Raw genomic sequence first — 27354 nt, 5'->3', positions numbered from 1 at the left:
GGTTCTCCTGGTGAAATACTGTGCCACATCAGGAGGAAGAAGGTTTGTCTTCAAAGCAAATAAACCTTAGCGTAGAGGCAGTGTTGGAAATAAGTCTTACATTCCTCTGTATGCTGTCAGATGATGAACACACATAGGTCAGAAGGACCAACTCCTCGTCCAACTGTGGTTTTTAGAATACTTTGCTAGTCTTAACATCCAGCCAGACATCCCTAGTAGGACACAGTCAACTCACTAACTAGTATCTCTTCCTTTATTTAACATGTTTCCAATCAACAAGAGAATAAAATTTGGGGAGGGGGGTAAAAAAAAAAAGCCAGTGTTCCCCCTAGGAAGAGCATAGCTGATCTAAATGCAGATAAACTCTCACCCACGCTGAGGTGCCAGCCTCAATCCGACTGCACATGCAAAGAAAGGGCAACGCTTCTGAAAGTGGCAACGCTCCTCCAAAAGCACCAACCACAGCCAAGTTCATCCTGATTTAATAAATGTCCATTCGCAATTTGACTGAGGTGCCAGGCTGAAGAGCAGCTACAGTGTACAAGTCACCGTATCTTTTCCCACCCCCACCGCCCTTGCTCTCCTGTCACGCTTGCTAAATGTGCGCTAATCTTCCTCTTGTCTTGTGTTCTCACTTTTCTTGCAGTCGCTGTGAGCGCTTGCCTTGTAATGAAAATAAGGAGTGCCAGAGCCTGCCTCTGAGAATAACCTACTATCACCTCTCTTTTCCTACCAACATTCAAGTACCCACCGACATTTTCCGCATGGGCCCTTCCAATGCTGTCCCTGGGGATAAAATTCTGCTGTCCATCATCAGCGGGAACCAGGAGGGTTTTTTCACCACAAAAAAAGTGAACAACCACAGTGGCATTGTGGTCATGCAGCGGCAAATCACAGAGCCCAGAGACCTTCTTCTGAATATTCAAATGCAACTTTCCCGCCATGGAACTGTCAACACATTTATTGCCAAACTTTTTATCTTTGTCTCTGCACAGCTTTGATCCCTAACTTACAGGCATCATTGGCTATTTTTTCTCTTCTAAGAATAGCGCTTTTTTTTTTCCCAATTTTAATAAAGTTTTAGTTCATCTGTTGCATGCTGCACTTGCATTTTATTTGCCATCATCATTACAGTTCTCCACTTTCCCCTATCACTGAACATCTCAATTTGGAGAGATTCCTGTGTGTACCCTGCATCATTATAAAAAGCAGAAATTGGTGTCCAAGAGCTTATTATCTGAATATACTGAGGACTGAAAACTATCAATTTACTTCACACAGTAGTGGACTTGGTCTCATTTGATGAAACACAGCTGCATATGTTTAGGTCTAAACTGTCAAAAGAAAACAGGTACATAAATTTGAGCTGTTTCAACTGGACATCTTTAGAGAGTTTCATCAGTTCTGGGGCAAATACTGTGAATTTTCTGAAAATCTCTTCAAAGGACATAATTTAGGCCCTTAGGCCCTCAGAGGTGCCCCAGCACACAAGTCACTTTGAAAGCGTGGAGCCAGGTTCTCAAGCTGTGCTGGTTATCATGGCTCTGTGGTAGCCAGTGAGCTTGGGCTGATTCCCACCAGCCACACATCCCACCTCTAACTTTTAAGGAAGGTACAAAAGGGAATCTCCTCTAAAGAACATCTATTTTAGAGATTTTTCATCTTCCTTTCTGTGGAATTCCCAGGAAATTGAAAAACTAATGGTGAGGAAACAGCAATGAACTTCCTAACAGCTTTCAGCTAGTAGCAGAGAGCTCCTTTCTGATTCATGGGCTGTATCCTGAGATGTGTCCACATGTGAAAAAGATACTTCATTGGTCTCATACCATGTTTGTCTCTCCAACTTCCATATCAAAGCTGATTCATTTTGAACGGTAAAGACATCGCCTACCACCAACCACCACCAAAAAACCCCCAACCAAGCCCTAGCAGCCCTGAAAGGTCAGCCAGAATTCCAGTACCCAAATCTTTCTCCCTTTACTTCTACAACTTTCTTCCTTCTTTTCTCTGCAATCAAGAACAGTGTAGACAATACAACTGGAATTTATCTGGAATTCTTTCGTTTTGTGAGATGGAAAAGGATTTATTTTACCCTTCAGTCCTTGCATTGACAAATTTTACAAGCTCAGTCCCGGAGGTATAATCTAAAAATTGTTGTTTTATACCATCCTGAGCTCAGATAGGCAGAACAGTCAGTCCGTAGCTGAACGAGGAATAATCTATGTGAATGCATATATTAAAAAAATTGCTTCTCTATGTAAATACAGACAGCACAGGCAAGGTGCAAGGTTAGAAACTGGGAACCTTCTAAACCAAGATCACAAGCCTTAGTCACCTGAACACAAGGAACTGCTCTATTAGCTGTAAGCTGGGAGCTCTCAGGCCCGTCAGCAGCCAAGGACTAGACTGGGGCATGATCGCAGCACTCTGCCAGAGTATTACGTGTTCCCTAAGGCAAAGTTTATCCCAGCTGGCTGACAGGAGTTCAAGTCTCACGAGGAATGCCAATGTTTAATAAGTCTGTTGACACATACTTATAAAGCTGCCAGAAGTTGCCAGTGGGGATAGAGTCCCAGCTTTCAATATTGAAAGCACAAGCCTCTGCTACTTGAGCTAATGGGGTTTCTCACCGCCACAGAAGATGCTTGTATATAAAAGCCCTCTGGCTACTGGTTCATTATGAGGCCATAATTAAGTGGGATAAAGATTCAAAAATAAATTTCATTTTTGCAAGCATTAATATATATTTGTTTGGCAGGAAAAGAAGGGAGTGTGAGAATTTGGCCCTCAGTTTTGTAAAATGCTGCCATATTAATTGCATTCAGCAACTAATTCAAGAACACGGAGCTCTGATTCTGCTGTATTAGATGCTTTAATGCTGCAGCGTAGTGGGAACTTTCAAGAACGTGCATGTAATTATGCACTGCCATTTAGGTGTGTGGTTCTTTCCAAATGAAAATGAAATCATGGCTCCTGGTCCAAAGAACTTACTAATTGAATCCAACAGCAAATATGAAAAAGGAATGACACCAGGAACCAAGAAGAAAGAAAAAAATTATATTCAGGAAAGGATCATTTGCAAAATAACCAGAGCAATTGAACGGTTTCTTAACTTTTTTCTCTTTTAAATGAAAAAGGCCTGGAGGAGGTACCAGCTCCAAAGTTGCAATTTTTGTTACAGGGGGAAAACCTAAAGGAAAGATTTGAATAAAGAAAGTTCTCAGCGCTTAGGCAGAAACTTTTATCAGTCACAGTCCCTACTATAATAGGACATGAGCAAAAAAGGAAAACGTCAGCTAATCAGAAGATCAAATGCAAAGATGATATGTAAGGATAAAATAAAAAGTATTTTGAGATCAGAGTGCATCATTAATAGCAAATATCAGGATTTGAAATAGATGCTGGTTGTCAAAGAAATTACTCCAGAAGATGTCTAGAGATGTGCCGTGGAAGCAGCGAGAGAACAAAGTGTTACCAGCTGCACTTGGGTTGTGATGAAGCAATTAGCAGGGATATCAAAAGAAAGGAGATCAGATAATGAATATTTAGGGGCAAATGAAAGCACAAACTCAAGTTTAGCTGCGTGGACAGAGCATGCAAAAAGAAACGGTTGCAGGCTTTCTAAGAGGAGAGAGAAACAGTGCAAAGAACTAGAGCTGACACACACATTTATCTGTCAGGTGTGTGGTTACAGGGTGCAGGGGTCTAGAAGTCAGTTCTAGTTACAAACGAACACAAACCCCTCGTGATCATGGTGATCCTCCGTTTCTGTATGCGGTGTACCTAATTCATGCCAGAACGCTTTACTCCTGTCGATCAGAAGTGAGAATTAGGAATGTAAGTCTTACCTAGGAGTTCATCTTAAACAAATTCCCAGCTTTATTGGGATGAGAATTTCAGAAATGTTTGTATTTGCCAAATTTTGCTCCAGCTGATGTCAAGAGTAAAACCCCCTTTTCTTCCCGGGAAGGAGCAAAGGCAGACCAATAGTCAACACCTCAGACACTCCCACCACGATGTTTTTGAATACAAATTCTACTATCTAGATACAGCCATGAAAATTAGGGTGCTGTGTGTCCTGCACTTCATTAGTGATAATGTCCCAAAATGAGTTACGCAAGCTCCTGTTTACTGACGTCCCTACAACCTTTAGATGATGCTACGGTTATTATTTATGTGTTATATAACACAAAGAGAACTTTTAAAGAACTTTTTCAGAGTTTGTAAAGATGTTACTGGAAGTAAAACCGGTCTGACTTGGCTGTTGCGACCCCAGCTCAGCGGGATCCTGAGGAAAGGTGCAAGTGTCTGCTAAACTCCTGTATATGCAGTAAGAAGAAAGAAAAAAAAAAAAAGGAGAGAGGGAAACAAACATGATTGATGTACATTTTGCCTCAATTCTATTTGTAACATATTTTGAAATAGACTGTTTTACGCTGGAACCAGACTTCTGTAATTTAGCTGATCCGTATTTGGCAGACGTGAGGGTCAGCTAGCTGGAAGTCCTCTCTTAATTTGGCAGCTGAGGTTTAAAATAAAGGGTTGGAATCTGTTATTGTAGGGCAGACTGTTATGTCTATATATCCAGAATTAATTTGTTCCAAAACGATCAGCACGAGGCATTTCAGCAGAAAGGCCTATCCTGTGCCCTACGAGATGTCTAGGAAATGATGAATTTTTTGAGGGTGGCCAGTCTCAAAACATCAACTGCAGAGTGAGAATAACAAGCCAGGCTCAGCTGGTGTAAATTACCCCAGCTTCACTGCCTTGCCGTGGACTCCGCCGGTTCACATCTGTTGAAGCATGATTTCCTTAATGTTGATTCATGTTTTCTCTTTTATCTTTATTTTAGCTTCATACAATATCAGCGTGTTTGGCTTTGTTTTCTTTGATGAGCAAATGGGGGTAGCATATAATGAGAAGTTACTGATGTATTTATTATTAATAGAGCCATAAAGTCCCTTTGAACATCTGAAAAAAGATGGCTTGTAGGTGTGGACTTGGGTAACGCATTTTGAAAAGAGCGAGAACCATTTGTTTCTAGGGGTATCTGACAAACGCAAGCTTCCAGTTTTGTTTCCCTTCTACTCAGTGAATTTTTCTTCCTTTTAATCTTTTAATTCCCCCCCTCTGACACTGCAGTCTTTTCTTTTTTCCACTTAGAAATATGAAGAAATGGGCAGGTCAAAGTTGAGATCATTTGTGGGGCTTAGTCACATTGTGTCCCAGCGTAGCCCTTTCATCTCTCATGAACACAGACCGGGTATTGTGTGAAGCTCTTGAACTGTAAGTGACTTTAAATTCACTCTAGTGGACAAGGGTGAGAAGAAGTCATTTAACTTTTAATAGACTTTCAAGGACGAATGAGCAGCTGGTTGAGATGGAATATGAAATGACCTTACCATTTCCCCAAACTCAGAATTCGATCTTTGAGGTTTTAAATAACGTGGTTAACTTTTTTTCCTCCCCAAGTTTCCATTTCTCTCTGTATTCTCAGTGTAGATGGAAAGGGAGTGTGTGAAAAAAAAAAACAACAAACAAACCAACAGCAAAACCAAAAACTTAAAGAGAGGCTTTTCTGGCTCTTGCTGCACTGAAAATTGTGAAAGAAAGTTGGCCCTTCAGATATTTCCTGCCAGATTTCCAGAATGGAAACAATTGTTTCTGGTTTGTATGACTGGTATCACATGGAGAACAAAAAAAGGTTTGTGGAAATGAGTGTAAGCTCCACTGAAACTGGTGAGACCACACCCGTGTGCTGAGCTGAGGGTCTGGGCCTAATTGTTTGGTCCTGTTTGCGCTTGGGAAGAGACTTTACGTGGCACCTTACACACGACAGTTCTCCCCGTTTTTACACGCCTGGCTCGAAGGAGGGGGTTTGCGGGGGTTTAGACTGCGACTATTAGCCAAGCCAAATTTTTCAGTGGTCCAGCAGTTCTGATGCTCTGCGTTTGTCCGTGAGGTGAAGAATGAACACTTACATCAAATTATATCTTCTAGCTCTCCAGATTGCAACACACAAAGTATTTAATTTTCAGGAAATATATATGCATCTCTCTCTCGTTTCTCTTAGTGTCAGGCTTGAAAAGACAGATACTATCCGTTGCATTAAGTCTTGTCGACCAAATGATGTCAACTGTGTGTTGGATCCAGTCCACACAATTTCCCACACTGTCATTTCACTGCCCACGTTCAGAGAATTCACAAGACCTGAAGGTAAGCGGTTTGTTCCTTGTTCCGTTTAATAGACTACAACGTATAAAACCCCCACAGGAAATCCTTGCCTAAAGCCAGACTAGCTACCAGTGCAGTAAAATGTTTGCGTGGTTCCAAATTATAGTGTACTATTAATTTAAATAAAACCTTCGATATCCAGGAGTTTTAATTTTATGGGGCAAAGAAAGTGAGCTCTAACTCATACAGCTTCCCAGTCTGAGGAAATACTGAGTCTGAAGTCATTTCCCATATTTACTCACATAATAGCTGTGTGCCCCACGACTTTTTTTCTTCCCTTTTTTTTTTTTTTTTTTCAGGAAGTAGGTGCTCATTGTATTTCTCTCATCTGTTTATGGTGTGTTGTTCACTACTGACAGGTGTCTTGTTCCAAGAACGGAGCCTTTATCTACATGCAAGCATTAATCACAGCAGACATTATATTGAATATACTATCTAGTACTGTGATTTGCTGATTTGTGACCTATTAAAAAAAAAGTATGGGTTTTTTTTTAAATACAGTCTAAAAGAAGGGAAGTTCCAAGGACTGGACAGAAAGTTTTTAAGCTAAGATTTTCAAAAAGCATCCAAGAGAGTAGCTGTCCAGTCATCCAGAGGGAGTTCTCCATCCCCAGATGCTGCACTCTCCTGGGAACTCGTGTATTTCTTTAGTTCCTTCGGCCTGTGCCATACTTGCAAGTTTTGAAATCCTGCAGTTCCACAAGGATTGCACTCGCTTGGCTCGATTCACATAGAAACTCAACAGATCAAGAACCAGTTTTTTGCTCCTTGGCATTTGTATTCCTTTTCTGGCAGCTTCTCCGCATACACATCCGTAGGGGGTTGACTGCCTTCAGCCCTGCTTCTCTGAAGGATGAGCCACTGTGCCACAGACACAGAGAGAGGCAAAGGCGATGCAGGAAAGGAAGATTATTTTGGTTATTTTAAAGATCTTGAATCCTTATTTCTGATGCACCCGGTCTCAGCCTTGCTATCTCAGCAAGTTGTCCTAAATGAAAACCAAAGCTGATTCTTCACTTCTGCACCAGGCGGAGGGAGTAGGACAAGAAACATCCCAATCCTTGTTTAAATAGGAACAATTAAACCAACAATTTAGCTGTGTAGAGCTCCTACAGATTGCAGCAGGCCTGTTTCAGGCCTTGGCTGGCCCTGCTTCACAGGGAACTGAGGAATGGCCCATAGCCACTTCTCCCATGCACACGCCTTCAGCTTCACCAGGTGTACTGGCAGCAGAGCTAAGGGTTTGGCCCAGGATGCTTCCCAAAACCATTCCCTCATTAGTCCATCCTCATGATTTAATAAAAAGAGATGAGACCTAGCAATCTGAAGCCCAGAAGACGTTCCTAAACTGTAATTCAGTGCATGGCCTTGGGTGAATTCTTACAGCCCCGTGGTTTAGTTTCATCATCTGTAGAGTGAGGATAATAATGAGAATAATGATACTCACCTCCCTCACAAGGGGCTTGAAAAATAGTCTCACTTTTTTTTTTTTTTTTTTAAATAAACCTAAACCCCTCCTCCAGTACTCGAAAGGACTGTGATGTGTAATAGCAATACTTCGTGTAACTGCCTAAGAGAATCAGAGTTCAGGGGTTTATCTGTTTGGTCCCACACAACTGCCCACCCTGTGGATCCTCAGGGATCCCTCTTTGGGTACAAGCTGGAAGTCTGACTGATTTTCTAAAAGCGGTCTTTCTGGACTCTACAAGTAATAGTGTTTTAGCTTCAGGGTTTCTTGGAGAGTGCAGGAGGAGAAAATAAATAAATAAATCCTCCCTTTCCCCAGCTCTTGTTTCTTTCAATGTAAAGGACTTAAAATTTAAGGGACTGGTGGGGGGGAAGGCAATGTCCTCCACCAGCTTTGAGGAGAAGTCATTTTGGATCAAATTCTGTTGGGTTCTTCAGTGATGTTTTCAAATACTTCTCAGTACAGTCTGTGATACATTTTATTTATTTGCAGAGATTATTTTTCTTCGTGCCATCACACCTACGTATCCGGCCAACCAGGCAGACATCATATTTGACATAACAGAAGGAAATTTAAGAGATTCCTTTGATATCATCAAGCGTTACATGGATGGTATGACAGTGGGTGAGTAGTGTTTTCTGTTTACTTTCTTCTCTCAGTAGTCTTGTAGAACAAGGTCAAAGAAATCAACGCAAGTAATTCCTACCTTGATTTTCAAGCCTGCATTGATTTAATATTCTCCAGTCCAAAATGTGTGATTTGAACTAATATCACAGATAATTTTTTGTTCGAAATACCAGAGGCCTAAAGTTTCATTTGAGAAGCATTTTAACTTTTCTCAGAACTGGCTCTAATTACAAAAGCAAATGGCTTCGTTTTAAAATGATGAGATTTGCCCATTGTAATCAAACCAAATATAAAATATGTAGTATGTCAACAAAGAGACTGAAATAAATTTAATTACCTGTTCTTTCTTGTTTAAACAGCATTGCACCAATTTTTGGATAATAATCAAACCTTTAAAGCAGGACTGAATTTACTGAAACTGTTACCTGTTGTAATATTTAATGGCGGGTTGGTTCAGTTTTAAATAAACACCTCTGCAGAGGGTAAAAGGGATCTGTCAAATGCTGTTGTTTAGAGGAAACTTCAGAATGGAACATACACGTTTGACTTACAGCCTCAGCTTGGCAGGGCTGAGGCGTGCAGGGGGTATAGCTGCGTACGCGGGTCATACCCTAGACCTGCATCTCCTCATGTACCAGGGAGGGGCTGCAAGGCAACGTGGGGTTTTACTTTCTGGTGGGTTTCTTTCAGAGCTTTCAGAGTACATACACATGCATACAGATATATGTTTCCATGCTGTAGCTTGGCTCTTGCTCTGGGACCCAACGTAGCCACGAGTAGTTGGCAAATGACGTGAAGGTTGCAGAGCAGGAGGAGGTCCCGGGTGATGCACTGCTCTGCCCACTGTGAGTTGCTAGTGCAGTGGCAGGGAAATACGCTGTGATTCTCGAGCTTAGAGGATGAATGTGCCAGGTATTAAAAAGTAGTGTTTGTTTGCTCTCCGTTAATGTTTGTTGACGAAGACAAGGGGCCGCTGTTTCCAGCGAACATTTGCGGTTTGGTACGTGAACGTGCAGGGTTCTGCTCAGGTTTATACATGTGCTTCTGGGCTTTCTAGCAGGTCTGGATGAAAAGAAAAATCACTGCTATGCTTCTTCCACACCGATGGTTTGTGAAAAAGCCGTATTTGGCATGATCTGAAGGTGGCACTGTTGCATTTCGGAAGCGTGATAGTACAGTGTCAGCCGTGCAAAGGTTTTATGAACCGTAGATAAAAATCATAAGTCATTAGGTTTATATTTCTTTCTTTATCAAACAGAAGTACACACGTGAATGCTGAGAAAGAGGGAGAGTCTGTTAAAGCAGGATGATAAGATTACAGATTTCAGGCACTGGGTTGATTCTTTAGAACTGGAGTAGAAATGTGATCAGATCCCCCGGTAGTTAGAGCAGTTTGCTTTTCGTGCTGTGTGCTTCTTTCTCCCTGAAATAAGAAAGAAGGATGTGTCTGGGAGTTTGACTGGCCAAGGTATTTGCCCGAGGGAAGCGTTTCCATTTTGAATAATAGGACTGCATGTCAGTGGTATTTTACTTTGTAAACTGGGTACCTGCCTCACAACCTTAGCAGAGAAAGGACGTTCCTACACCGAGAGGATATTATATATGTCTAAGTACGTTCCCAGCTCTGCAGAAGAATTGGGCAACTCTTTTCTTCACCTCAGTTCCCCCATGTGCAACACGGAGATGATAAAACATGCCTACTACTGTCTTAATTAATTCTTGTATGTAAGAGTCTTAATTAATTCCTCCATGTAAAAGTACTTTGAGATTAACGGATGGAAGCTGCAAAGTGAACTGCCTGCAGCAGAATTGGAAAAGGAAAAACAAAACAAAACCCCAGCTGATATTACCTGGAGGGGCAGAGGTTCTGGACAGCATGTTGTATGTGTGAAATTAGGATTGCAAATAATTCTGCCAGCAGCGGTTCTGCTGCTCTCATCTTTTTTTTTTTTTTTTTTTTTTTTTTTTTGTTAAGTGTTCCTATAAAAGTGAGGGGCAGTTTTCAAGACAATTAAGATGGGAACCTAGTCCCCAGAAGTTCACAGAATAAGTCCCTCTTGTAAAGAAAGGGGAAGGATTTGTGTAGGGGTGGAGAAAGACAAAGGGCACAGACAACAGCAGAAAGCTTTACTGGTTATCAGAAAGCTTTACTGGTTAGCCCAGTAAGTTGTAGGAACCTAAGAAATCATCAGTTTGTGTGCTTCTGGGAGAGCACACCTGGACTGTTGTGCTTGATGGCCACTGATGGGAATATGCCTCTTCAATCTGAGTAGCTTATTTTTTAACCTTTTTCTTCTGCCTGTATTATAGAGGAAGGAGCACATTTACTCTGCTAATAAAACACAGATGCATGGGTAAAAGGAATAATAAGCATGTTTCATTCCGTCGTAACATTTTCAGGGAGAAATGACCAGAGTATCAAAGCTATTTCATCTGCTAATGGAAATTAGATCACCAAATATCTTTTCTCTACAAGACAATTTTTTTCTACAAAAATCTCTACAGGAGGTTTTGTTGTTGTGTTTTGGTTTTTTTTTTTAAAAAAAAAACCAGAAAAGACATGAACTAGCTCAGAGAGATGAAAAGCATAAGAGTATTTGGAAAAAAGCAGGAAAATAGTTACTAGTGTTACTGAAAGAGCTGAGTGTAATAAACCTTGACTTGATGTCAGAGCGGAGAGGAAACCAGTGAAGGGATTCAAAGAAAAGAGAGAGTGCTGGGAAGAGAGGGGGAGACAGGACAGAGCAATGAAGATGCTCTTGCAAGAAGTCCTTCATTAGTAAAACATCTTTGTGCTACCTTGTCACAAACAAGAGAGATGATGCCTTAAGAAGGACCTGCATCTAAACTGCGCTTGTGTGAATGGAAAGGAACACGATGCTCTCAGAAGTGTAACAGCTAAAAAAGTGAGAAGGTACAGGTTTCTTCTGGTAAAGGTTTAGAGAGTAGGAGGAGCTCCTAGAGATGGTGTTACAGAAGAAAAGTGAGGACTTCAACACTGACAGAGAACTGTGGACTGAAGAGAGTCAGGTCATCAGTTTTCGCCATTATCCGTGTAAGAGGACACAGAGACATCGGGGAGAAGATGTTAGTGCAGCTGAGAAATATGTAGGATTGGATGGAGAGTGGCTGACCAGGTTGGTTTTTGATTTTTCATGAAGAGAGAGCATAGGAGGAGAGGAGAGTGTGTAGAAGCAGGTTGTGAGCAAGGAAAAAATAAGAAACTAGAAACAAAAGGAGAGAGCTGCCCCAGGGAATGTTAGAAAAAGAAAGAACATGACCTCCCAAAGGAGATGTAGACGGGGTGGGCACAAAGGTGGGAGAAGAAAGAGGCAAGGACAGTATTGCAAAAGCAAGGGAAGAAGATACATCAAATGGGAGTCAATGATCACGGTATCGGACGTGGAGGAGCCAAAAGAAGTAAGAACAGACTCCAGAAATAGCTATGGTGACCTACAGAAAATACCTCCAGTGGAAGAGAAGGAACACAGGGCAGCCTGCTGGAGGGGCAGTGCGTAGGCTTCGTGCAAGCTGAAGGAAAAGAGTTGTGCACAAGGCTGCCTCCAGTATTTCCACCCTATTTGATTAAAAAGAGATGTGAAACCCCATTCTTTCCCGGTGCAAGAAGTGCTGTAGACTCTCTGTGGCCTGGTGTGGTTACAGGCCGGGGTGGCACTGTTGCACATCACTTATTAGCACGGGTGGGAGAAAAACAGAAGTGCAGACCTATCCAGGGGTTTGTGTTGGTTTTTTGTTGGGGTTTTTTTTTTTAAAGCTTTTATGGACTTTTCACTGCATTCCTCCTTTAACCAGCTGTCAGCGAAAAATGAAGAATGCATTTTCAACCTGTACAAAAATGTCCTATCAATGCCTAAGGTATTATCAGATACTATAAAACATTTCCCCCCTCAGCTATGCATTCATTTCCTGAGGTGACTGTAATACCACCTCATAGACTGGTAAACTTCAGGAAGGTTTTAAAATTTTGTAAACCAGCTAAAAGTCGTTTTGATAGGCTGAAATCTTCCATACTGCATTTGATGCTAACCTAAGCAGATAACTCTTGCCTGTTAAGCAGAATGGTACTATTCTTATCAAAAACATCCAGAGCCAATACAATTATAAAATTTCACTTGTACCTGTAGCACTTTTCAGGGGCCTGAATACAGCGCTGTCAACAGTTGCTTATAATTTTACAGATTTGTACTAACTGCTCTCCGTTGTTATTCGCAAGGATTTCGCTGCTCTGATAGTTCATGATGTTACCTTTGACCCATTACAGAAAGTGTCTCAACTACTGATAGCACAACACTGACATATTTTTAGTAGTCTAATTTCTACGATGGTATCATGGTTCTTTGGTATGTTCCAGAGGCTGGGGAGAGACTTTTCAAAAAGGTAAACAACACCAGATACCATTAAAAAAGTGTGCTTGTGGGATCCCCTATTGGTTGGGGGCAGGAGAAGGAGACTGGAGATTTGTTTGACTTTGTGGGAAACCTGTCCTTAGCACTGGGATAGTAGTTCTGTATCTTGTGAGTAGTTTGGCTACTCCCAGTGTGGCAAAGTCTTTTCAGAGTCCACCGCTCAAACGTTTGTATGGTCTGACATCAAATTCAGAGTCACTGGATTGGAAAAGATTTGGTTCTGAACTTGGTCCCTGGACCCACTCTGCAGTGCTGGGCAAGTACCTTCACATTCCTCTCTGCTTCTCCCTTATCCTCCGTTGCCCGAGACTCTTTATCTTTGGGCCAGAGGCTGGCTGGCTCTTACCCTGCATTTGTTACGGTGTTTAGCATAATGAGATCCCCGGACTGATTTGGGCTTCCTGGCACGGCTCTGATGCTGAAACTTCCCGTTCACCTACAATTGCTTCTCTGTGGGGAAGCAGGGACTAGGTGTAGGCAGAGCCAGGGCATCCAGAAGAGCTCTGCTGTTCACAGGGGCAAGGATTTCAGCACATCTTTTATCTCGCCTTGTGGATACTCTTACCAGAAAGTAAGACACGATAGCCACCTTTTGTCATGGCTGTAATGTCATTAGCATGAAGCCACAATGGTGTCTGGCAATACAAAACCGATGCTGTCCGGTGATTCACAGTCAGCACACAGAGCAGGGACATAATTCAGCAGGTTTTTCGACAGGGTTTTGCAGCCTCACGTTAAAAAAGACACAGTCCCTTTCAGTATCTTTGTTCTGGTTTCATCTAGGCTTGCCCCTTTCACAAGAGCCCTCAGCAAAGAGTATCCGGTGAGTTTTTCTCTATGCCAGGTTGCCCTGTTGAAATTAGTAGCTACGCAGTTGAGACGAGGGTGCCCAGAAGCCATTTGGTAAACGGGATCCTAGATTTATTGCCTGAACCTGCCCTTTCAGGATGCTGATGACTGCGCTGTTCAGTAGTCAAATCTCTCAACACCCTCCCTCCCCTCCAGAAAAAAATGTCAGGCTGGAGAGCTCTTCTGGAGGCAAACAAGCAACTCGAGCAGGAGGTGGATTCTCATTTCGTATCTGAGAAGTGCTGAAGGTGCTTTTCTGGTGAGAATGAGTCTCGTGCTTGAGCGGAACGACCTTCCTCATGCCAAATTTCACTCTAGCACATCGCAAGTATCTGGTTAATCCAACGTTCCCCCTTGATCGATGTTCATCTCACCCCTCGGGTCGGAAGGTGTAATGTGTTACAAAACCATTCAGACAGACCACCTTCGGTTACAGTTTCCATAAAGCCAGCAGACGAATAAATCACAGTGTGACTCTGACGAAGTTTTGTGAACTGTGGCGTGAAGTATAAAACCTGCCAATTTGGGAAAGAAATGGACTGAGTCAGGGAACAGCTAAGGGGACCGCCAAAGGTCTTCGGTTCAGATTACATAGCATGCATTTTTTGGTATTAAACAGTGGCCTGCGATACTACATAAACGAGCAAATAAAGCCAGATTTGGAATCCGGTACGCCGAGAAACACACCACGGCAGTTCCTCTGAGAGAGGTCTGTGTGAATTCAGCCTTCTGAGGTGTTTTGCCCTAGTTTAGAGTAGGCAGAGACCTGCTTTTCCGAGGAGCTCCAGGTGTGAAATATTTGTGCGACTGATTCAGCTGCTGCTCCCGAGTTTGTGTGTTGATAACAAGCATCTCGTTCCTGCAGTAGCGCCTACACACCCTATAAAAATGGAGACAGAAGATAAGAGACTCGAGGCGTATCGTAAATTTTTGCTGGTATGATGCACAGATGCGTGGCTCGCTTTTAAAAAAAAAAACCAAACCACCCTAACTTTTATTTTTAAAGGGGTCAGATGTGGTGAAGTGACCCCCTTAGTTCAGCCTTATTTTGAGAATTTGGTCAGGGATTAACGCACGTTAAAACTCAGAAAGCTTCCCTCGTCAGAAGTTCTGCTAACAATACCAGCAGAGCTGTCGCCTCTAGGTGATGACTGAGCAGCTCTGTAAGGGCTTTCATGTCAAATCCTCAGGATTAGGTTTTTCTTTCTTCTATGGTAAATTGAATCACAGAGCCATATCGTGCTGTGTGTGCCATAAGGTGGCTCTTTGCCAAGAAAATGCTTAAGGTTACAATAATTAATTGCCCAGGTGTCATGGATATGCTGCCCTATCAAAACTTGGCTGAAACGGAATAATGGGGTTGTGGGGCAGGAAGGGTAAACTAAACCATTCTCTCTAACTGGAGGATTGCATGTATGTGGTGATGGGCCATGATGGGCACTAAACCCCTGCAAATAAAGATCCTGGGAATAAAGTATCAGGAGGACAATATGTGTGATTTTACATATTTGGGACATTCAGCCTTGAAGTTTTCCCACCTGTTTTTGTAATATGTAAGATTCTTACAAAAGCATGTCACATTCTCAAAGGTGGAACAGGAAGGATTAAAAAATATATGGTGGAAACTATTTTTTAATGAGGCTACTTCAAGTACAGTTATTGCATTTTCGGCATGAGTGATTTCGTAGCATTGTCAACATTAAAACCCATTGCGAGGTTTGGCTGGAAGGCAAACCAGAGATCTAAAAGCACTTCAAGTTTGCCAAGCCAAGATAAGAGCACATCTCTCTGAAGTTATTTGGTATCCTTAATAAAGATCATAGTATTTGTAAACTAGCCAAACCTCAGGAAAATCAAAGGTTGTTTTTAATTCTTTCATAATACCAAGGCTCCATATGATCCAACATGACAGATAATAGCTTTGAAAATATTTACCATTTGTTTCTGGCCAAAAAATGTATTAATACCATGAGGCCTCTTTATTGCCTCTTTATTTGATGCATTTCAGCAATCAAAGCTTTCTAGAGAAGCCCAAGTGTTAATGAAATTAAACTTCATTGAGTGGTTGAAGGATAGCATTTATAATAAATTGTATCCCAAATTTCTGAACTGTTGAATAAGGCAGAAAGATCCTTTTTCATGCTGAAATGTAATTTCTGTGCCGTAATTTCCCCCTTTTTTTTTTTTCTTTAAAGGTGAAACAAAAGGCAAAAAGGGAAGCAGATTCGGTTTTAGCTAAACTTAAACTAAGACTTGTACCCTAGGTGGAAACTTCAAAGGCTGTGAGTACCTGGAGAGTTTTAGACACAATTGTTTAGACAATCTTTAAAGGAGAGCTTTGTCTTTACATGGCTTATAAGTGATTACTGTGGTTAATAGATACTCTGAGCATGGGCGAGATCTGAGCAAGAGGTGTTGCTTACGGTCACGGGCGCAGACCCGCCTTGTTACACTAGTTTGTTTTTTTTTTTTTTATGAAGGATGCCTTAGTCTGGAGAAGAGGAGGCTGAGGGGAGACCTCCTGGCCCTCTGCAACTCCCTGCCAGGAGGGGGCAGAGAGGGGGGATGAGTCTCTGGAGCCAAGGAGCCAGCGCCAGGCCCCGAGGGAATGGCCTCAAGCTGCCCAGGGCAGGGTCAGGCTGGCTCTGAGGAAGGATTTCTGTGCAGAAGGGGCTGTTGGGCGTTGGAATGGGCTGCCCAGGGCAGGGGGGAGTCCCCGGGATCCCTGGGGGGGTTGAAGAGTCGGGCTGAGCCAGCGCTGAGGGGTCTGGGGGAGTTGGGAACGGTCAGGGGGAGGGTCATGGGTGGGCTGGAGGAGCTGCAAGGTCTCTTCCAGCCAAGATGATTCTGGGATTTTATGATTCTGTCTTGCCCTACCCCTGTTCCTCTTTTACACCTCCCAGAGCAGGATGCAGCACGGCTGTGAGCTGCGCTGTGGGGCAGCGGTTATCAAACCGCTCTGGGGACAGAGGCATTTGTGCCTGTTCCTGGGGGAACATGCCACTGCAGTCAGCACTGCACGTGCTGGCCCAAGTCGTTAGGAGTCCTCTTCATGCCACTGGTGCAGTATTTGCTGTTACTGTACCAAAATCACCGCTATAAGGAACACTGGGGTTGCATGAAGTGATCTGGACCTTTACTGGTGCTCGAAAGGGAAATCCTTCTCTCCTGTACCTCTGAACAAACACTCCAGCCCTTTCCCTGTTGTCAGCATTACTGCTCGTGCAGGAACCTACATTTTTAGTTCTTTTCTATCAGGTGTTAATCCAAGGGAAGGGGTGGAGGACATAGTAGGACCACTATTTTTGATCAGCTTAAACCAACAGTGAAATTGCCCCGAGCATCATGTAGCTTATGGAAGTGCCATTTTATGTGTCCAAACTGACTTCTGAAGCATTTTATAAGCACTTGGTTGCTCAACAGTTGAAAATCAGGCCATTTTTGGGGGAATTTGGATAAAGGTCATGGAGGTTCGTGTTTGAAAAGTATATATTTTTGAAAACCTTGTCCCCAGATACTTCAGCAAAGACACGTATAGCCAGCCACATTCCTGTGAAGCAGTTCTCCATCAGCGTGGAAACCTTGTTAACATCCATCTCTAACTTGATTCTCCAAATCTATTATTTTGTGAAGTGTTCACCATCAAGCCTGAATGAAGGTCTAATTCACAGTGTTACGAGGGCAATATACTTCAAAGCAAGAGGAAATTTATTTCTGTACTTGTATTTTGATTAATGAGTTTTCTGAATCCTTTAACCATATTTATGTTTGTCAGGTGTGGCAGCTCAAGGATTAATGATATCTTCAGAGCTATTTTTCTGTATATGATTTGATGCCTGCAGTGATGATTACCGAGAAATATTTCATTTTCCAAAGAGCAGCCACTTATTAATAAAACAGATTGTATCAGAAACTGTAGAACACCACATAGCAGGAGCGTACATTGTTATTGTCACAAATAATTGAGGGAAATATAGATAGCTTTCGCAAAAAAAAAAAAAGAGAAGAAAATGAAAAGGACTATTTAGCTTTTGAGAGATGGAGGAATCTAAGGTGTACATTAACTTTCTGAAGTCAGCAGACATCTGGTGGTCTGGGAAATGCCTGCAGTTTGACAGCTAGATTGTGCCTTTAGGCACAGTCATGAACTAGAGAGGACTGGAGGAACATAATGCCTGTGAGACTGCCTATGGAGGCACAGCCCACTGCTGTGAAGGGTGAGAAGGGCTTCTACAGGTATATCAACAGCAAAAGGAAGACTAGGAAGAATGTGGGCCTGCTTCTGAATGAGGAATGAGACATAGTGACAAGACACGGAGAAAGCTGAAGTGTTCAGTGCTGCTTTTGCCTCATTCTTTATTGATAAGACTGGCCTTCAGGGGGCCCTCAGAGTGATAGGAGTGTCTGGAGCAAGAAATACACACCCTCGGTGGAGGAGGACCAGGTTAAGGAACACTTCAACAGACTGGACATACCCCAAGTCCGTGGGAGCTGATGGGGTGCCCCTAGAAGTGCTGAGGGAACTGGCCAATGTCACTGCGAGGCCACTCTCAATTATCTTTGAAAAAATGTGGTGATCAGATGTTCCTGTGGACTGGAAGAAGGCACTGCAAGCTTCAAGAAGGCCAAGAAAGAGGATCTAGGGAACTACAGGCTGCTCAGCCTCACCTCAGTCCCTTGGGAAGGTGATGAAGCAAATCCACCTGGAAACCATTTCCAAGTATATTAAGGACAAGAAGGTGACTGGAAGTAGTCAGCAAGGATTTATGAAGGGGAAATCATGCCTGACCAACCTGACAGCCTTCTACAAAGAGATGACCGGGTTAGTGGATGAGGGAAGAGTGGATGTTGCTTATCTGGACTTTAGTAAGGCTTTCAACACTGTCTTCCTGTAATACCCCCAGAGGCAACCTGAGGAAATGTAGACTAGATACGTGGACAAGGAGGTAGATTGAAAAATGGCCGAACTGCCAGGCTGAAAGTGTTGTGATCAGCAGGACAGCTAGCACCCAGTCGCCAGTGGTCTAGCCCAAGATCAGTATTGGGGCCCATTTCTTCTTGAATAGCCTGGGTGATGGGACAGAGGGCACCTTCACAGCTTTGAAGAGGAGACAAAACCGTGCTGAGTGGCTGATACACCAGAGGGTTGTGCTGCCATTCAGAGGGACCACGACAGGGGGGAGTAATGAATGGGCTGACAGGAACCTCATGAAGTTCAGCAAAGGGAATTGCAAAGTCCTGCCTCAGGGGAGCAATAACCCGATGCACCAGTACGCACTGGGGACCTACCAGCTGGAAAGCAGCTCTGCAGAGAAAGTCCTGGGTGTCCTGGTGACACCGAAGTTGATCATGAGCTAATGATGTGCCCTTGTGCCAAAGGCAGCCAATGGGCTGAGTGAGGAAGAGCGTTGCCGGGAGGCTGAAGGTCGTCCGTCCCCTCTGCTCAGCACTGGTGAGGTCACCGCTGGAGTGCTGTGTCCACTTCTGGGCGTCCTGGTACAAGAAGGACGTAGACATGGAGAGAGTCCAGAAGAAGGTGGTGAAAATGATTTAAGGCACTGGAGCATCTGTCATATGAGGAGAGGCTGAGAGAGCTGGGATTGTTCAGCCTGGAGAAGAGGAGGCCCAGGCGGGGTCTGATCGATGTCATGGGAGCGAGTCAAGAAGAGACAGACTCTTCTCAGTGGTGTGGAAAGCACAAGAATCAATGGACACAGATTGAAAGACAGGACGTTCCATTTAAACATGGGAAACAACTTATTTTCTTTACTGTAAAGGTGGTTGAACACTGGAACAGGTTGCCTAGAGCTGTGGAGTCTCCCTCCCTAGAGATACTCAAAACCAGAGTGAACACAGCCCAGAGCAACCCGCTGCTTGGAGCAGGGAGATGGTCTGCAGAGGCGCTTCCTGCCTCCACCCTCCTCTGAGTCCGATTCCCGATTGCGGTGATGTTGGAAACGTGAGGCCGGATTGCTACAAAAGGAAAAACCTTGCAGCTTTCACTCTACCAAATGCAGTAAGGCATTCCCTAACGTGCACTGTTTGAAGCACTGTATTTTCAAAGCTAGGAAAAATTAAGCAATTACCCAGCCGTTGATTGACTTCCCTTCTCCCCTGGCATGGTAGAGGTCAGTAAGTACTCTAGTAACTGTGTTGGCAGAGCGATTCAAGCACCGAAAGTCATTACTGTGGCATAATTTTTTGGAATAAAGTGCAGCCTTTAGGAAAGGAATTTAATTAAACTTTTAACGTATGAAGAACCCCAAAACTTTCATAGAAAAAAAATAATGGATAAAATAGCTTTAAAAATTTGTATTTTCTGTTTGTGACCAGGATGGGAATTATTTTTAAACCTTATTGATGAACTCAATACGAAAGAACTTTTTTCATACAAATCTTAACATGACTTTTTTGAGTTGAGGTCTACAGAGCCAAAAAAGTTTGGCTATATAGTTTTGGCTTCACACTATAGATATGTATTTACATGTTGTAGACTGAGATAGTCTGGTATTCAAGCCTAACCTGCAACTCATTGTCTATGGTTTGATCCAAGGAAGCGTTTATTTAGGGCTGGATTTTTATTTTTTTATTTTTCCTCTTGCTCATTTCTGGAATGATCCTATCAACTTTGCCTTTTAAAATAGCCACTGCAACGATCATTTCCCTACTCCAAACTTCCTAATGGCCAGAACATCTCTTTTGAAACTATGACTAGGCTCTTAAGTAACACTGACGCATCTGAGATGTTTACTCTTCATTTTGAAAAATCTTGGCCAGAGGTATAAAGCAAAAAGCCTTGAGGAGAAAAGCAAACTCGAAATTACAGTCCAGGTTCTTGCATTAACATGAGGAGATCAGTCTTGTATTGCTTAAGGGAAACTCTTAAACATTTCCCCTACAAAAAGTTGTTCACCACACGTTACCGCTACCGTGTCGGTGTTTTGGGCTAATGGCTTTAGGTTCCAGGAGGCTGAGATGATAACCACTCAGCTTCGTTACTGCAACATCCTCGTGTGATTAAAGAAGTTCACTAACATTAGGGGGAGAGACTAGCGGCTATTTTTTGTGATTCCCCAAAATTCATTGCTTAAAAAATGGGTAGTTACTGCGGTGTTGTGGCAGCTAGGACTGTTCATCCCTGACAAGGCTGTAAATAGGACCAGAATGTTTTTTGTGGGGAAACAAAGATCCATGAACAGCCAAATGTAGGACTTCAGAACATAGGCTGGGATTATTTCGAGTTAATATAAACCCCAGTAAGTTAGCTGAATCTCAGTTGAGCTTAAACTCCAGCTCCACAGCTCTCACCACATTCTCCAGTACTTGAATTTTTCCAAATTAATCGTTTCATGTTCCGAGTATCCATTTAACGCACAAGGAAAATAACCAGAGGAAAAACTATCAGGTGTTTTTTGTGTCATTGAAATCTCTCTCTTGTAGGTATCACTAGCAGCCCGTCTCAAAAGGTCCATCTGAAAACAGGCAGCACTCTCTCTCACCATGTAATGGCATGTTCTCTTGACAATCCTTCCTGTGGGTTTTTTCTCAAAGGGGGGGCACATTTTGTGATGGAATTTAGCTTTCGCTTAAAGTCAGACCTGTAGACTCACAGCCCGAGGATTAGGAAATTTAGGGGAGAAGCTGATTTGCTTGGGCTTTGCTGCATCTCACAGAGAATTTTATTTATCTCATGAGGAACAGAAATTAGTATATTGCTACCGAAGCGTCAAACATTCTGCCTGAACGAGCGATGCATTTTTCAGCCCTAGTATGTATTGCTGCCTCTCACCTGTTAAGCTTCGTGCCCTGCTCAGCTTTTAGAGCCTTGCTGGCGTGTACTTGATTAGAAATTGCCTGGGGACCTCAGAGCTAGGCAGCCAGGGAGCAGGAACGTCACTGCCCGTAGGAATTACCAAGAAGATCCTCAGAGATTCTTCAGCTTTCCTCAGCTCTCAGACCCTTTGCTGTCCATGATTGTATTTTACAATGGAGCTGGTACTCGCATTCTTCTGGAGCCGTAGTCCACACAATAATTTAGATATTTCATATGCCAAGTTGTTGTGAATTCTAACTAATGCAAAATATATATATATATATTTATTTTTTTTTTTATATATGGTCAGTAGTTCCACTTAGTAGAGTGAATGTGAACTAATTCTCAGTTGTCCTGTTATTATAGCTTCTGACTTGTGAAAGTTAATTTTAATAATGCATGGCCATGATGCAAACACAAAAAAAAGAATTCAGTAGCAGCATGTGCTTATTTTGAAGGAAGTGTGAACAACGAGCTATGCTTGGACTTGTTTTTCTGCCTTTAGTATTTCAAATATATATCCCATTCTGATTATTTTAGCTGCTCAGAATGAATAAAAAGATGTGGTTTGTTCTATTTAGGACCAGATTAATATGTTAACTATAGATTAATGATTCAGAAAAGTGGATTGTTCTTTTCATCACTGTCTGCTCCTGCAGTAACTTTTCACCATCCATCCTGAGTTGAGTCAGTTCGTGGTCAGGTTTGGCTTACCACAGATCATACAATTAAACAAAAAAAAAAAAAAAAAAAAAAAAAAAAAGCAAAATTTCCTCGATAGTTTGTTCCCAGAATGACTGGCTAAATTAGTACCTGCCTGTAGTGTCAAGTGTGAAGTCTTGCACTGATAAAAAAGGGGCAATATACTGTTGGATTCAACTGATTGTAAAAAGCTGTGTGTCTCTTTTTTAACTTGCCACCCGAGAAGAGTCACAGAAAGGAGACTGTGTGCTTGCTGTGAGCATAAAGGGAAATAAAAAGGTAGTTTTGCTACTGTCCTCTGGCATGTGATGACCAGAACAAGACAATACAGCTGTCACCCAAAGGTGGGAAGACGAAAAGGGCTCTTGTGCTTGTTACTTAACACAAAGCTTGAAATGTGGTCGAGGGAATCGATCACATTTTCGATAACTCTGTTTATTGTATTTTCCTAAGCGTAGCCCACAGCTTATTTGGAAGAACAACTTTTGATTTGCCAAGAGTTTGGGTTGTTTAATATGTACACAAATGCATATGCATGGGCAGGTAAGGCAAGAGGAGGTTTCTCTCAGCACATCCCCTCTTCCAGCGCCCATCGGACCGAGCTCCCCCATAATCAGCACTCCCTGTGGCCTCTCCCTTCAGCCTCTGGTCCCTTGCCTGCTCCACTAACTTCATTTTGGGCGAATTCGTAAAAGTTTAGGTTTCCCGAGGCTCTCTTTCTGAGGAACGGGTGTTGCTTATGTCTGTACTGTGTTATGATAATAGATTTAAATATTTGGCTAGACTTAAGAATCAATCCCCGTGGAAAATCCTGCGACCTTCACCTCCGGAACAGAAAACATACCGTAAGGCATCCTCTCTACCAGCCCCAAACAGCCTTTTCTAGTGGCAGTGTGGAAATAAGCTGCTTCGGTTCTGCTTTGCTTTCTGGCAAGCCGTGGAGATCCCTGTTAGAGGAAACTTTCTCTAGAGAAAATGCAAATGCAGTGTTCAGCAAGAGGTGTAAGGAACACAATGACCCAGATTCATTGCAAGTGTAATTGCTGCAGATTTTGTGGTTAGCAGTGGGGCGGGAAAAAAAAAAATCTTTTTTTTTTTTAAAGTATTTTGAAGTGTTTTGCAAGTTTTGCAGTGCTTCAGCATACTGAGCGGTGAGCTTAGCACAGGAGTCAGAATCAGGAGTCTGGATTGCTGGAGACAAAATGTTGATGCATGATAATGCAGGGACTTGTCACCCGGAACGGGTTAATGTACTCACAAAACTGCAGTGTTTCTCTTAAGTTCAAAATGGAGCTTCTTAGCAAATCGGCTGCCTAATGCAAAAACACAAGCAGAAACCAGACACAGAGGTGAATTGCCTGAGGCTCTCACATATTTCAAAGCAGAGAAATGTAATGATATCTTAAAGAGGTAGAGACAAGCCAAGGAATACCTGTGGCATCTGATTACAATAATAGAAATTCTGCTGAAAGGCTTAGGAAGATTAACAATATTAACCTTGCTGTCTTATTTATCCCATCTTCTTTGATAAGCAAAGCCTCGGTAATCCAGTGACAGTGGCTCTAAGATCTGGGTGTTGTCATTATTCTCACTTGAAAATAAGTATTATATGTTATTTGGGTCGATGTCTTCACTACACATGCTGATATCCTTTTGCCTTAGACAAAATCGAAATAGGAAACATGAAAGAAGAAGAAAGAGGGCAAGAGAGCAGCTCAGTGTATTAATTATAGAGCTTCGAAATTTCTGGTCCATGGTCAGACTGTCGCTGCAGAAATAACAGTGACATCCAAATCTCACTGCCTCTGGAGCCAAGGCTGTTTGCTTACACAGCTCAGCAGATGGGGAGGATTGGCATAGATCCTGTTTGCAGTCAGGGCAAAGTGTGCGAGAGAAAAAAAAAAAGAAAAAAGTCTTATTATTGTTTTCTAAAAGGAGGTCAGCAAACCATGAAGATACCCAAGCAGATTCGGGACATGTAATAACATCTCTGCTCAGTTAACAAAAAAGCAAAACCAAACAAACGTGAGCTGATGGAAAGTCGTCTGCCTGGCCTGTGACACGGAGTGTTTTCTGTGGGTTGAGTCTGTGTTTGGGTCAAAGATGATGAACCCAGGAGTATAAACAGCAGGAGCAGCGCATCGGGCTGGAGGGTAACGGTGTGCCTGTGGGCAGGACAACACAGATGCTCAGCCTGGCACGGGGGGCTCAGCAGCAGTGCAAATCTTTGTGTCCTTTAGTATCAGTGATTCACCCTGGTTTAATATAGACGATATTCTCCTGGCTTGTTTTGTTTTGTTTTGTTTTTTTGATGCAAAATGCTAACCTAGCTGAAATCTGATTTTGTTGGAAAAGTTTATTTGCTTAAATAAACTCACCGGGTTTACCGGCTGTAGAGCCTTGGTCCCAGAGAGGACCAGCTGTTGGTGGTATTTGAGAGCCCTGTTTTCAGGTCACTTAAGCCCCACTGTTGTCCTGGCATCCCATAGAGAGTGACTCACAGGACGGTGTGTGCTGCTGCGGCCGTCCAGGACCAAGTCCCAGCCTGCAGTTACCTCCATGTCAAACCTGAGTGGCTCCATCCAGCTACTTTGGATTTAGACCGGTAAAAAAGAGATCAAAAAGCGGCTGCTTTATTTCTACATTTCCTGACTTTTCAGTACTTTAAAAAATTGTAACCTTCCTATTACCGTAAAGTATGTCTTTCTACTTAATATTCAGCCATAAATGCTGAAGGATGCCAGACTGCAAATCTGGACCCAGCATTATTCTGCCAAAAGGCACAGTGGAACAACATGTTGCTGCAAATATTGCAGAAACTGATAAATCCACATTGCTTAAAAACATCTAGAATGATTACACGCAGCATCTTTGAATGTGTCATGTGTCCTGTGCTAAATACTCACGAGATATTGGCTGCTTCATTGAGCCACGTCTGTGCGTGACAGGGACCAGGCTCGAGTCTCAAGCTTTTTCTTTAGACATCTGTTTGTGAGAGTAGGCACAAGGCCCTGCTGGCCTTGTCGGGGTCCGGAATAGCTGCTCCTCCCTTGTACCTGACAGGAGAGGCACGAGGCGTTAGAGGATCAGGCACAGGGAGCATCAAAAGGCAGCGGCACGTGATAGCAGGTGGCCTTCAACAGCATTTCTGAGCCAAGCCCTGGGACCGCGGCAAGCAGGTCTCTGGGTGTTGGGTCGCGTGGAGCCAGGTTTCAGGCTCTGAGCAGCTTTGCTATCACATGGCTTCCACCCGCGTTTGTCATTGAGTCTGGTGGAGAAAAATACTCGGGTTTTCCATTTTAGCACTCTTCACCAAAAAAACGGAAAGCTCTCGATGACTAAATCTACCACGAGCTGAAAACGTCATATGCGTTTATCCAGTAGAACATTTCAATGGGGTCTTTTTATTTTTTTTTCTTCTGCCCACGTAGAATGACTTCATCCTCATACACACGCTGTAGCACAATCCCATCCGACTGCATCATCCTTAGGTGAGGAAGGGAAACGGTTCTTTTGCACTGGACCATCTACGACAGTGGCACAGTGAACTGGATAAATAAATATTGTGAGAGTTTCTTTGTCCCTTCAGTTTCTTGCTCCAAGATAGCCATCTTAACATGCAGCATTCGCTTGGCAGACCGTGATCAGATTTTAAGACTGCAGCAAGAGAACTGTGGGGAAAAATACTGCCACATGGATCACGAGGTGTTTGCCCATTCTACCTTGAAATGTTCCATTTTTTCTGCCTATTAACAGAATGCGTCTGAAGAAGAATGAGAAAGTTACTAATTGCTTCAAATGCTACACCAGTCCTGCACGGATAGATGCCGTACTGTGGCATAAACCATCTTGAGTAGAATTGCATCACGTCAGAAAAAACCCCACAATTTGCCATCCCACTCCTAGACTAGAGTAGACTCCGCTAGAGCAGAGCAAGAAAGTGTAGAGCACTATAAAAAGATTGCTCAGTGGAAACAGCAACCTTTGCCATCCGAGGCTTGGGGATCACTGCATGAACTGCTAACGGGGTGGGTTCAACAGCTTGCCAGTGCTGGGTGTTTCCGTGGTGGTCAGTTAAAGCAGTGCCCGCAATAATGCGACGTGCCGTTAGCAAAATGCTTTAAACGCTACCCCAAAGGGAGGGCAATTTTAGCAAGGCTTTTCTTTTACAATATATCATCTGCCAAGCCCAGTCATTTTTATAAGGTGCAGGAGAGTAGCCAAGAAAAAAAAAAAATTACATATATATGTACATATAAATTGTAGAGGAAGGGATGCTTGAAAAGTGTATTCATCAAATATGGCAAGCAAAGGGATTGTGGTGGAAAGTTTGCCGTTTTACTGCATGCTGAAGATATTAGTATTCAAAGAGGACAAAGCTGTCATGTCATCGCTGCCTCAGAAGAAGGTGCTGACAAGCCTCCATAAGCGACCGTTTATCTCTCCCATCAGATCTCGAGCCAACGTGTTCGTAGGGGAGCGCTGCAGGGGCTCGGCGGGGGCTCCAGGAACGTGCTGCCGCGCTGCCCGCTTGTGAGCCAGAGCCCCCAGCATGCAGAAGGAAATGCAGCTGAAGTCATCCTTCCTGAAACCGCGTGTTTCCTTCCGAAACAAGCGCCCTGCCAGACAAGTCAGTTGTCAGGAGGAGGTGTCTGAGGAGGGGGGTCTCCACCAGGCTCCCTCTGCCTGCTGGCTGACCTCAGGTTCACGTGATTTTGACCTTTCGGATACGTCCTTTTGGATGAGAGCCCTTGGGTAGCTCCTTGCTCTGTAACACCGGACCTAGAAAATAACCATCAAGTGAGAACATGTTTACAGTCTGATCTTGAGCCTTTGGAGTCGACAGCAAAGCTCCTGTTGACTTTCTTTTGCGTAGGTCTGAACCTGTAACGCTATTCTGTTTAGCCACGTCGTGTCAAGGCTCCGATAAGACCTCGCGGCCCAGCTGGACCTCCCTGGGGTCCTCTCCCACGCCCTGCCCAGAGGCCAGGAGCCCCATTTCAGCTTCAGTCCGTGCCTGAGCAGTCCTGGGAGAGGGCTGGTCTCCAGCTCCGTCACAGCCGTAGGTCCTCTTGCTCTTGACCCTGACCCACACGTTGCCTCCATGGTTTGACTTAGGCCCAGCATCATCACCATGAACTTGCCTGGTGACCTGGCCCCTTGGTTGAACCTAGCTGCCCCCCTGGCCTGCCCTGCTGCCTGGCTAGGGTGGTGGGACAAGCCCTGCCCTACAC

The 27354-nt window shown here is 43.3% G+C and overlaps 1 protein-coding gene across 3 annotated transcripts in view; it reads left to right on the top strand.

The window, feature by feature from the left end:
- Positions 1-27354, top strand: part of FBLN1 (fibulin 1) — an 80465-nt gene that overhangs the window by 50724 nt on the left and 2387 nt on the right. For 2 of the 3 annotated variants that reach the window (XM_026868517.1, XM_026868516.1), the window contains exons 15-16: positions 6074-6216; positions 8195-8326. In XM_026868517.1, the coding sequence (XP_026724318.1) occupies positions 6074-6216; positions 8195-8326 (275 nt within the window). Of the gene's footprint in view, positions 1-646; positions 1090-6073; positions 6217-8194; positions 8327-27354 lie in introns of those variants that run through there. The other variant, XM_026868519.1, reaches the window with a different exon arrangement.

The sequence above is a fragment of the Athene cunicularia genome (assembly GCF_003259725.1).
Source record: "Athene cunicularia isolate RWA chromosome 1 unlocalized genomic scaffold, athCun1 chr1_part2, whole genome shotgun sequence".
NCBI lineage: Eukaryota > Metazoa > Chordata > Aves > Strigiformes > Strigidae > Athene > Athene cunicularia.
Note: the sequence above shows the minus strand (reverse complement) of the source record. Positions and strands in the feature narration are given on the sequence as shown.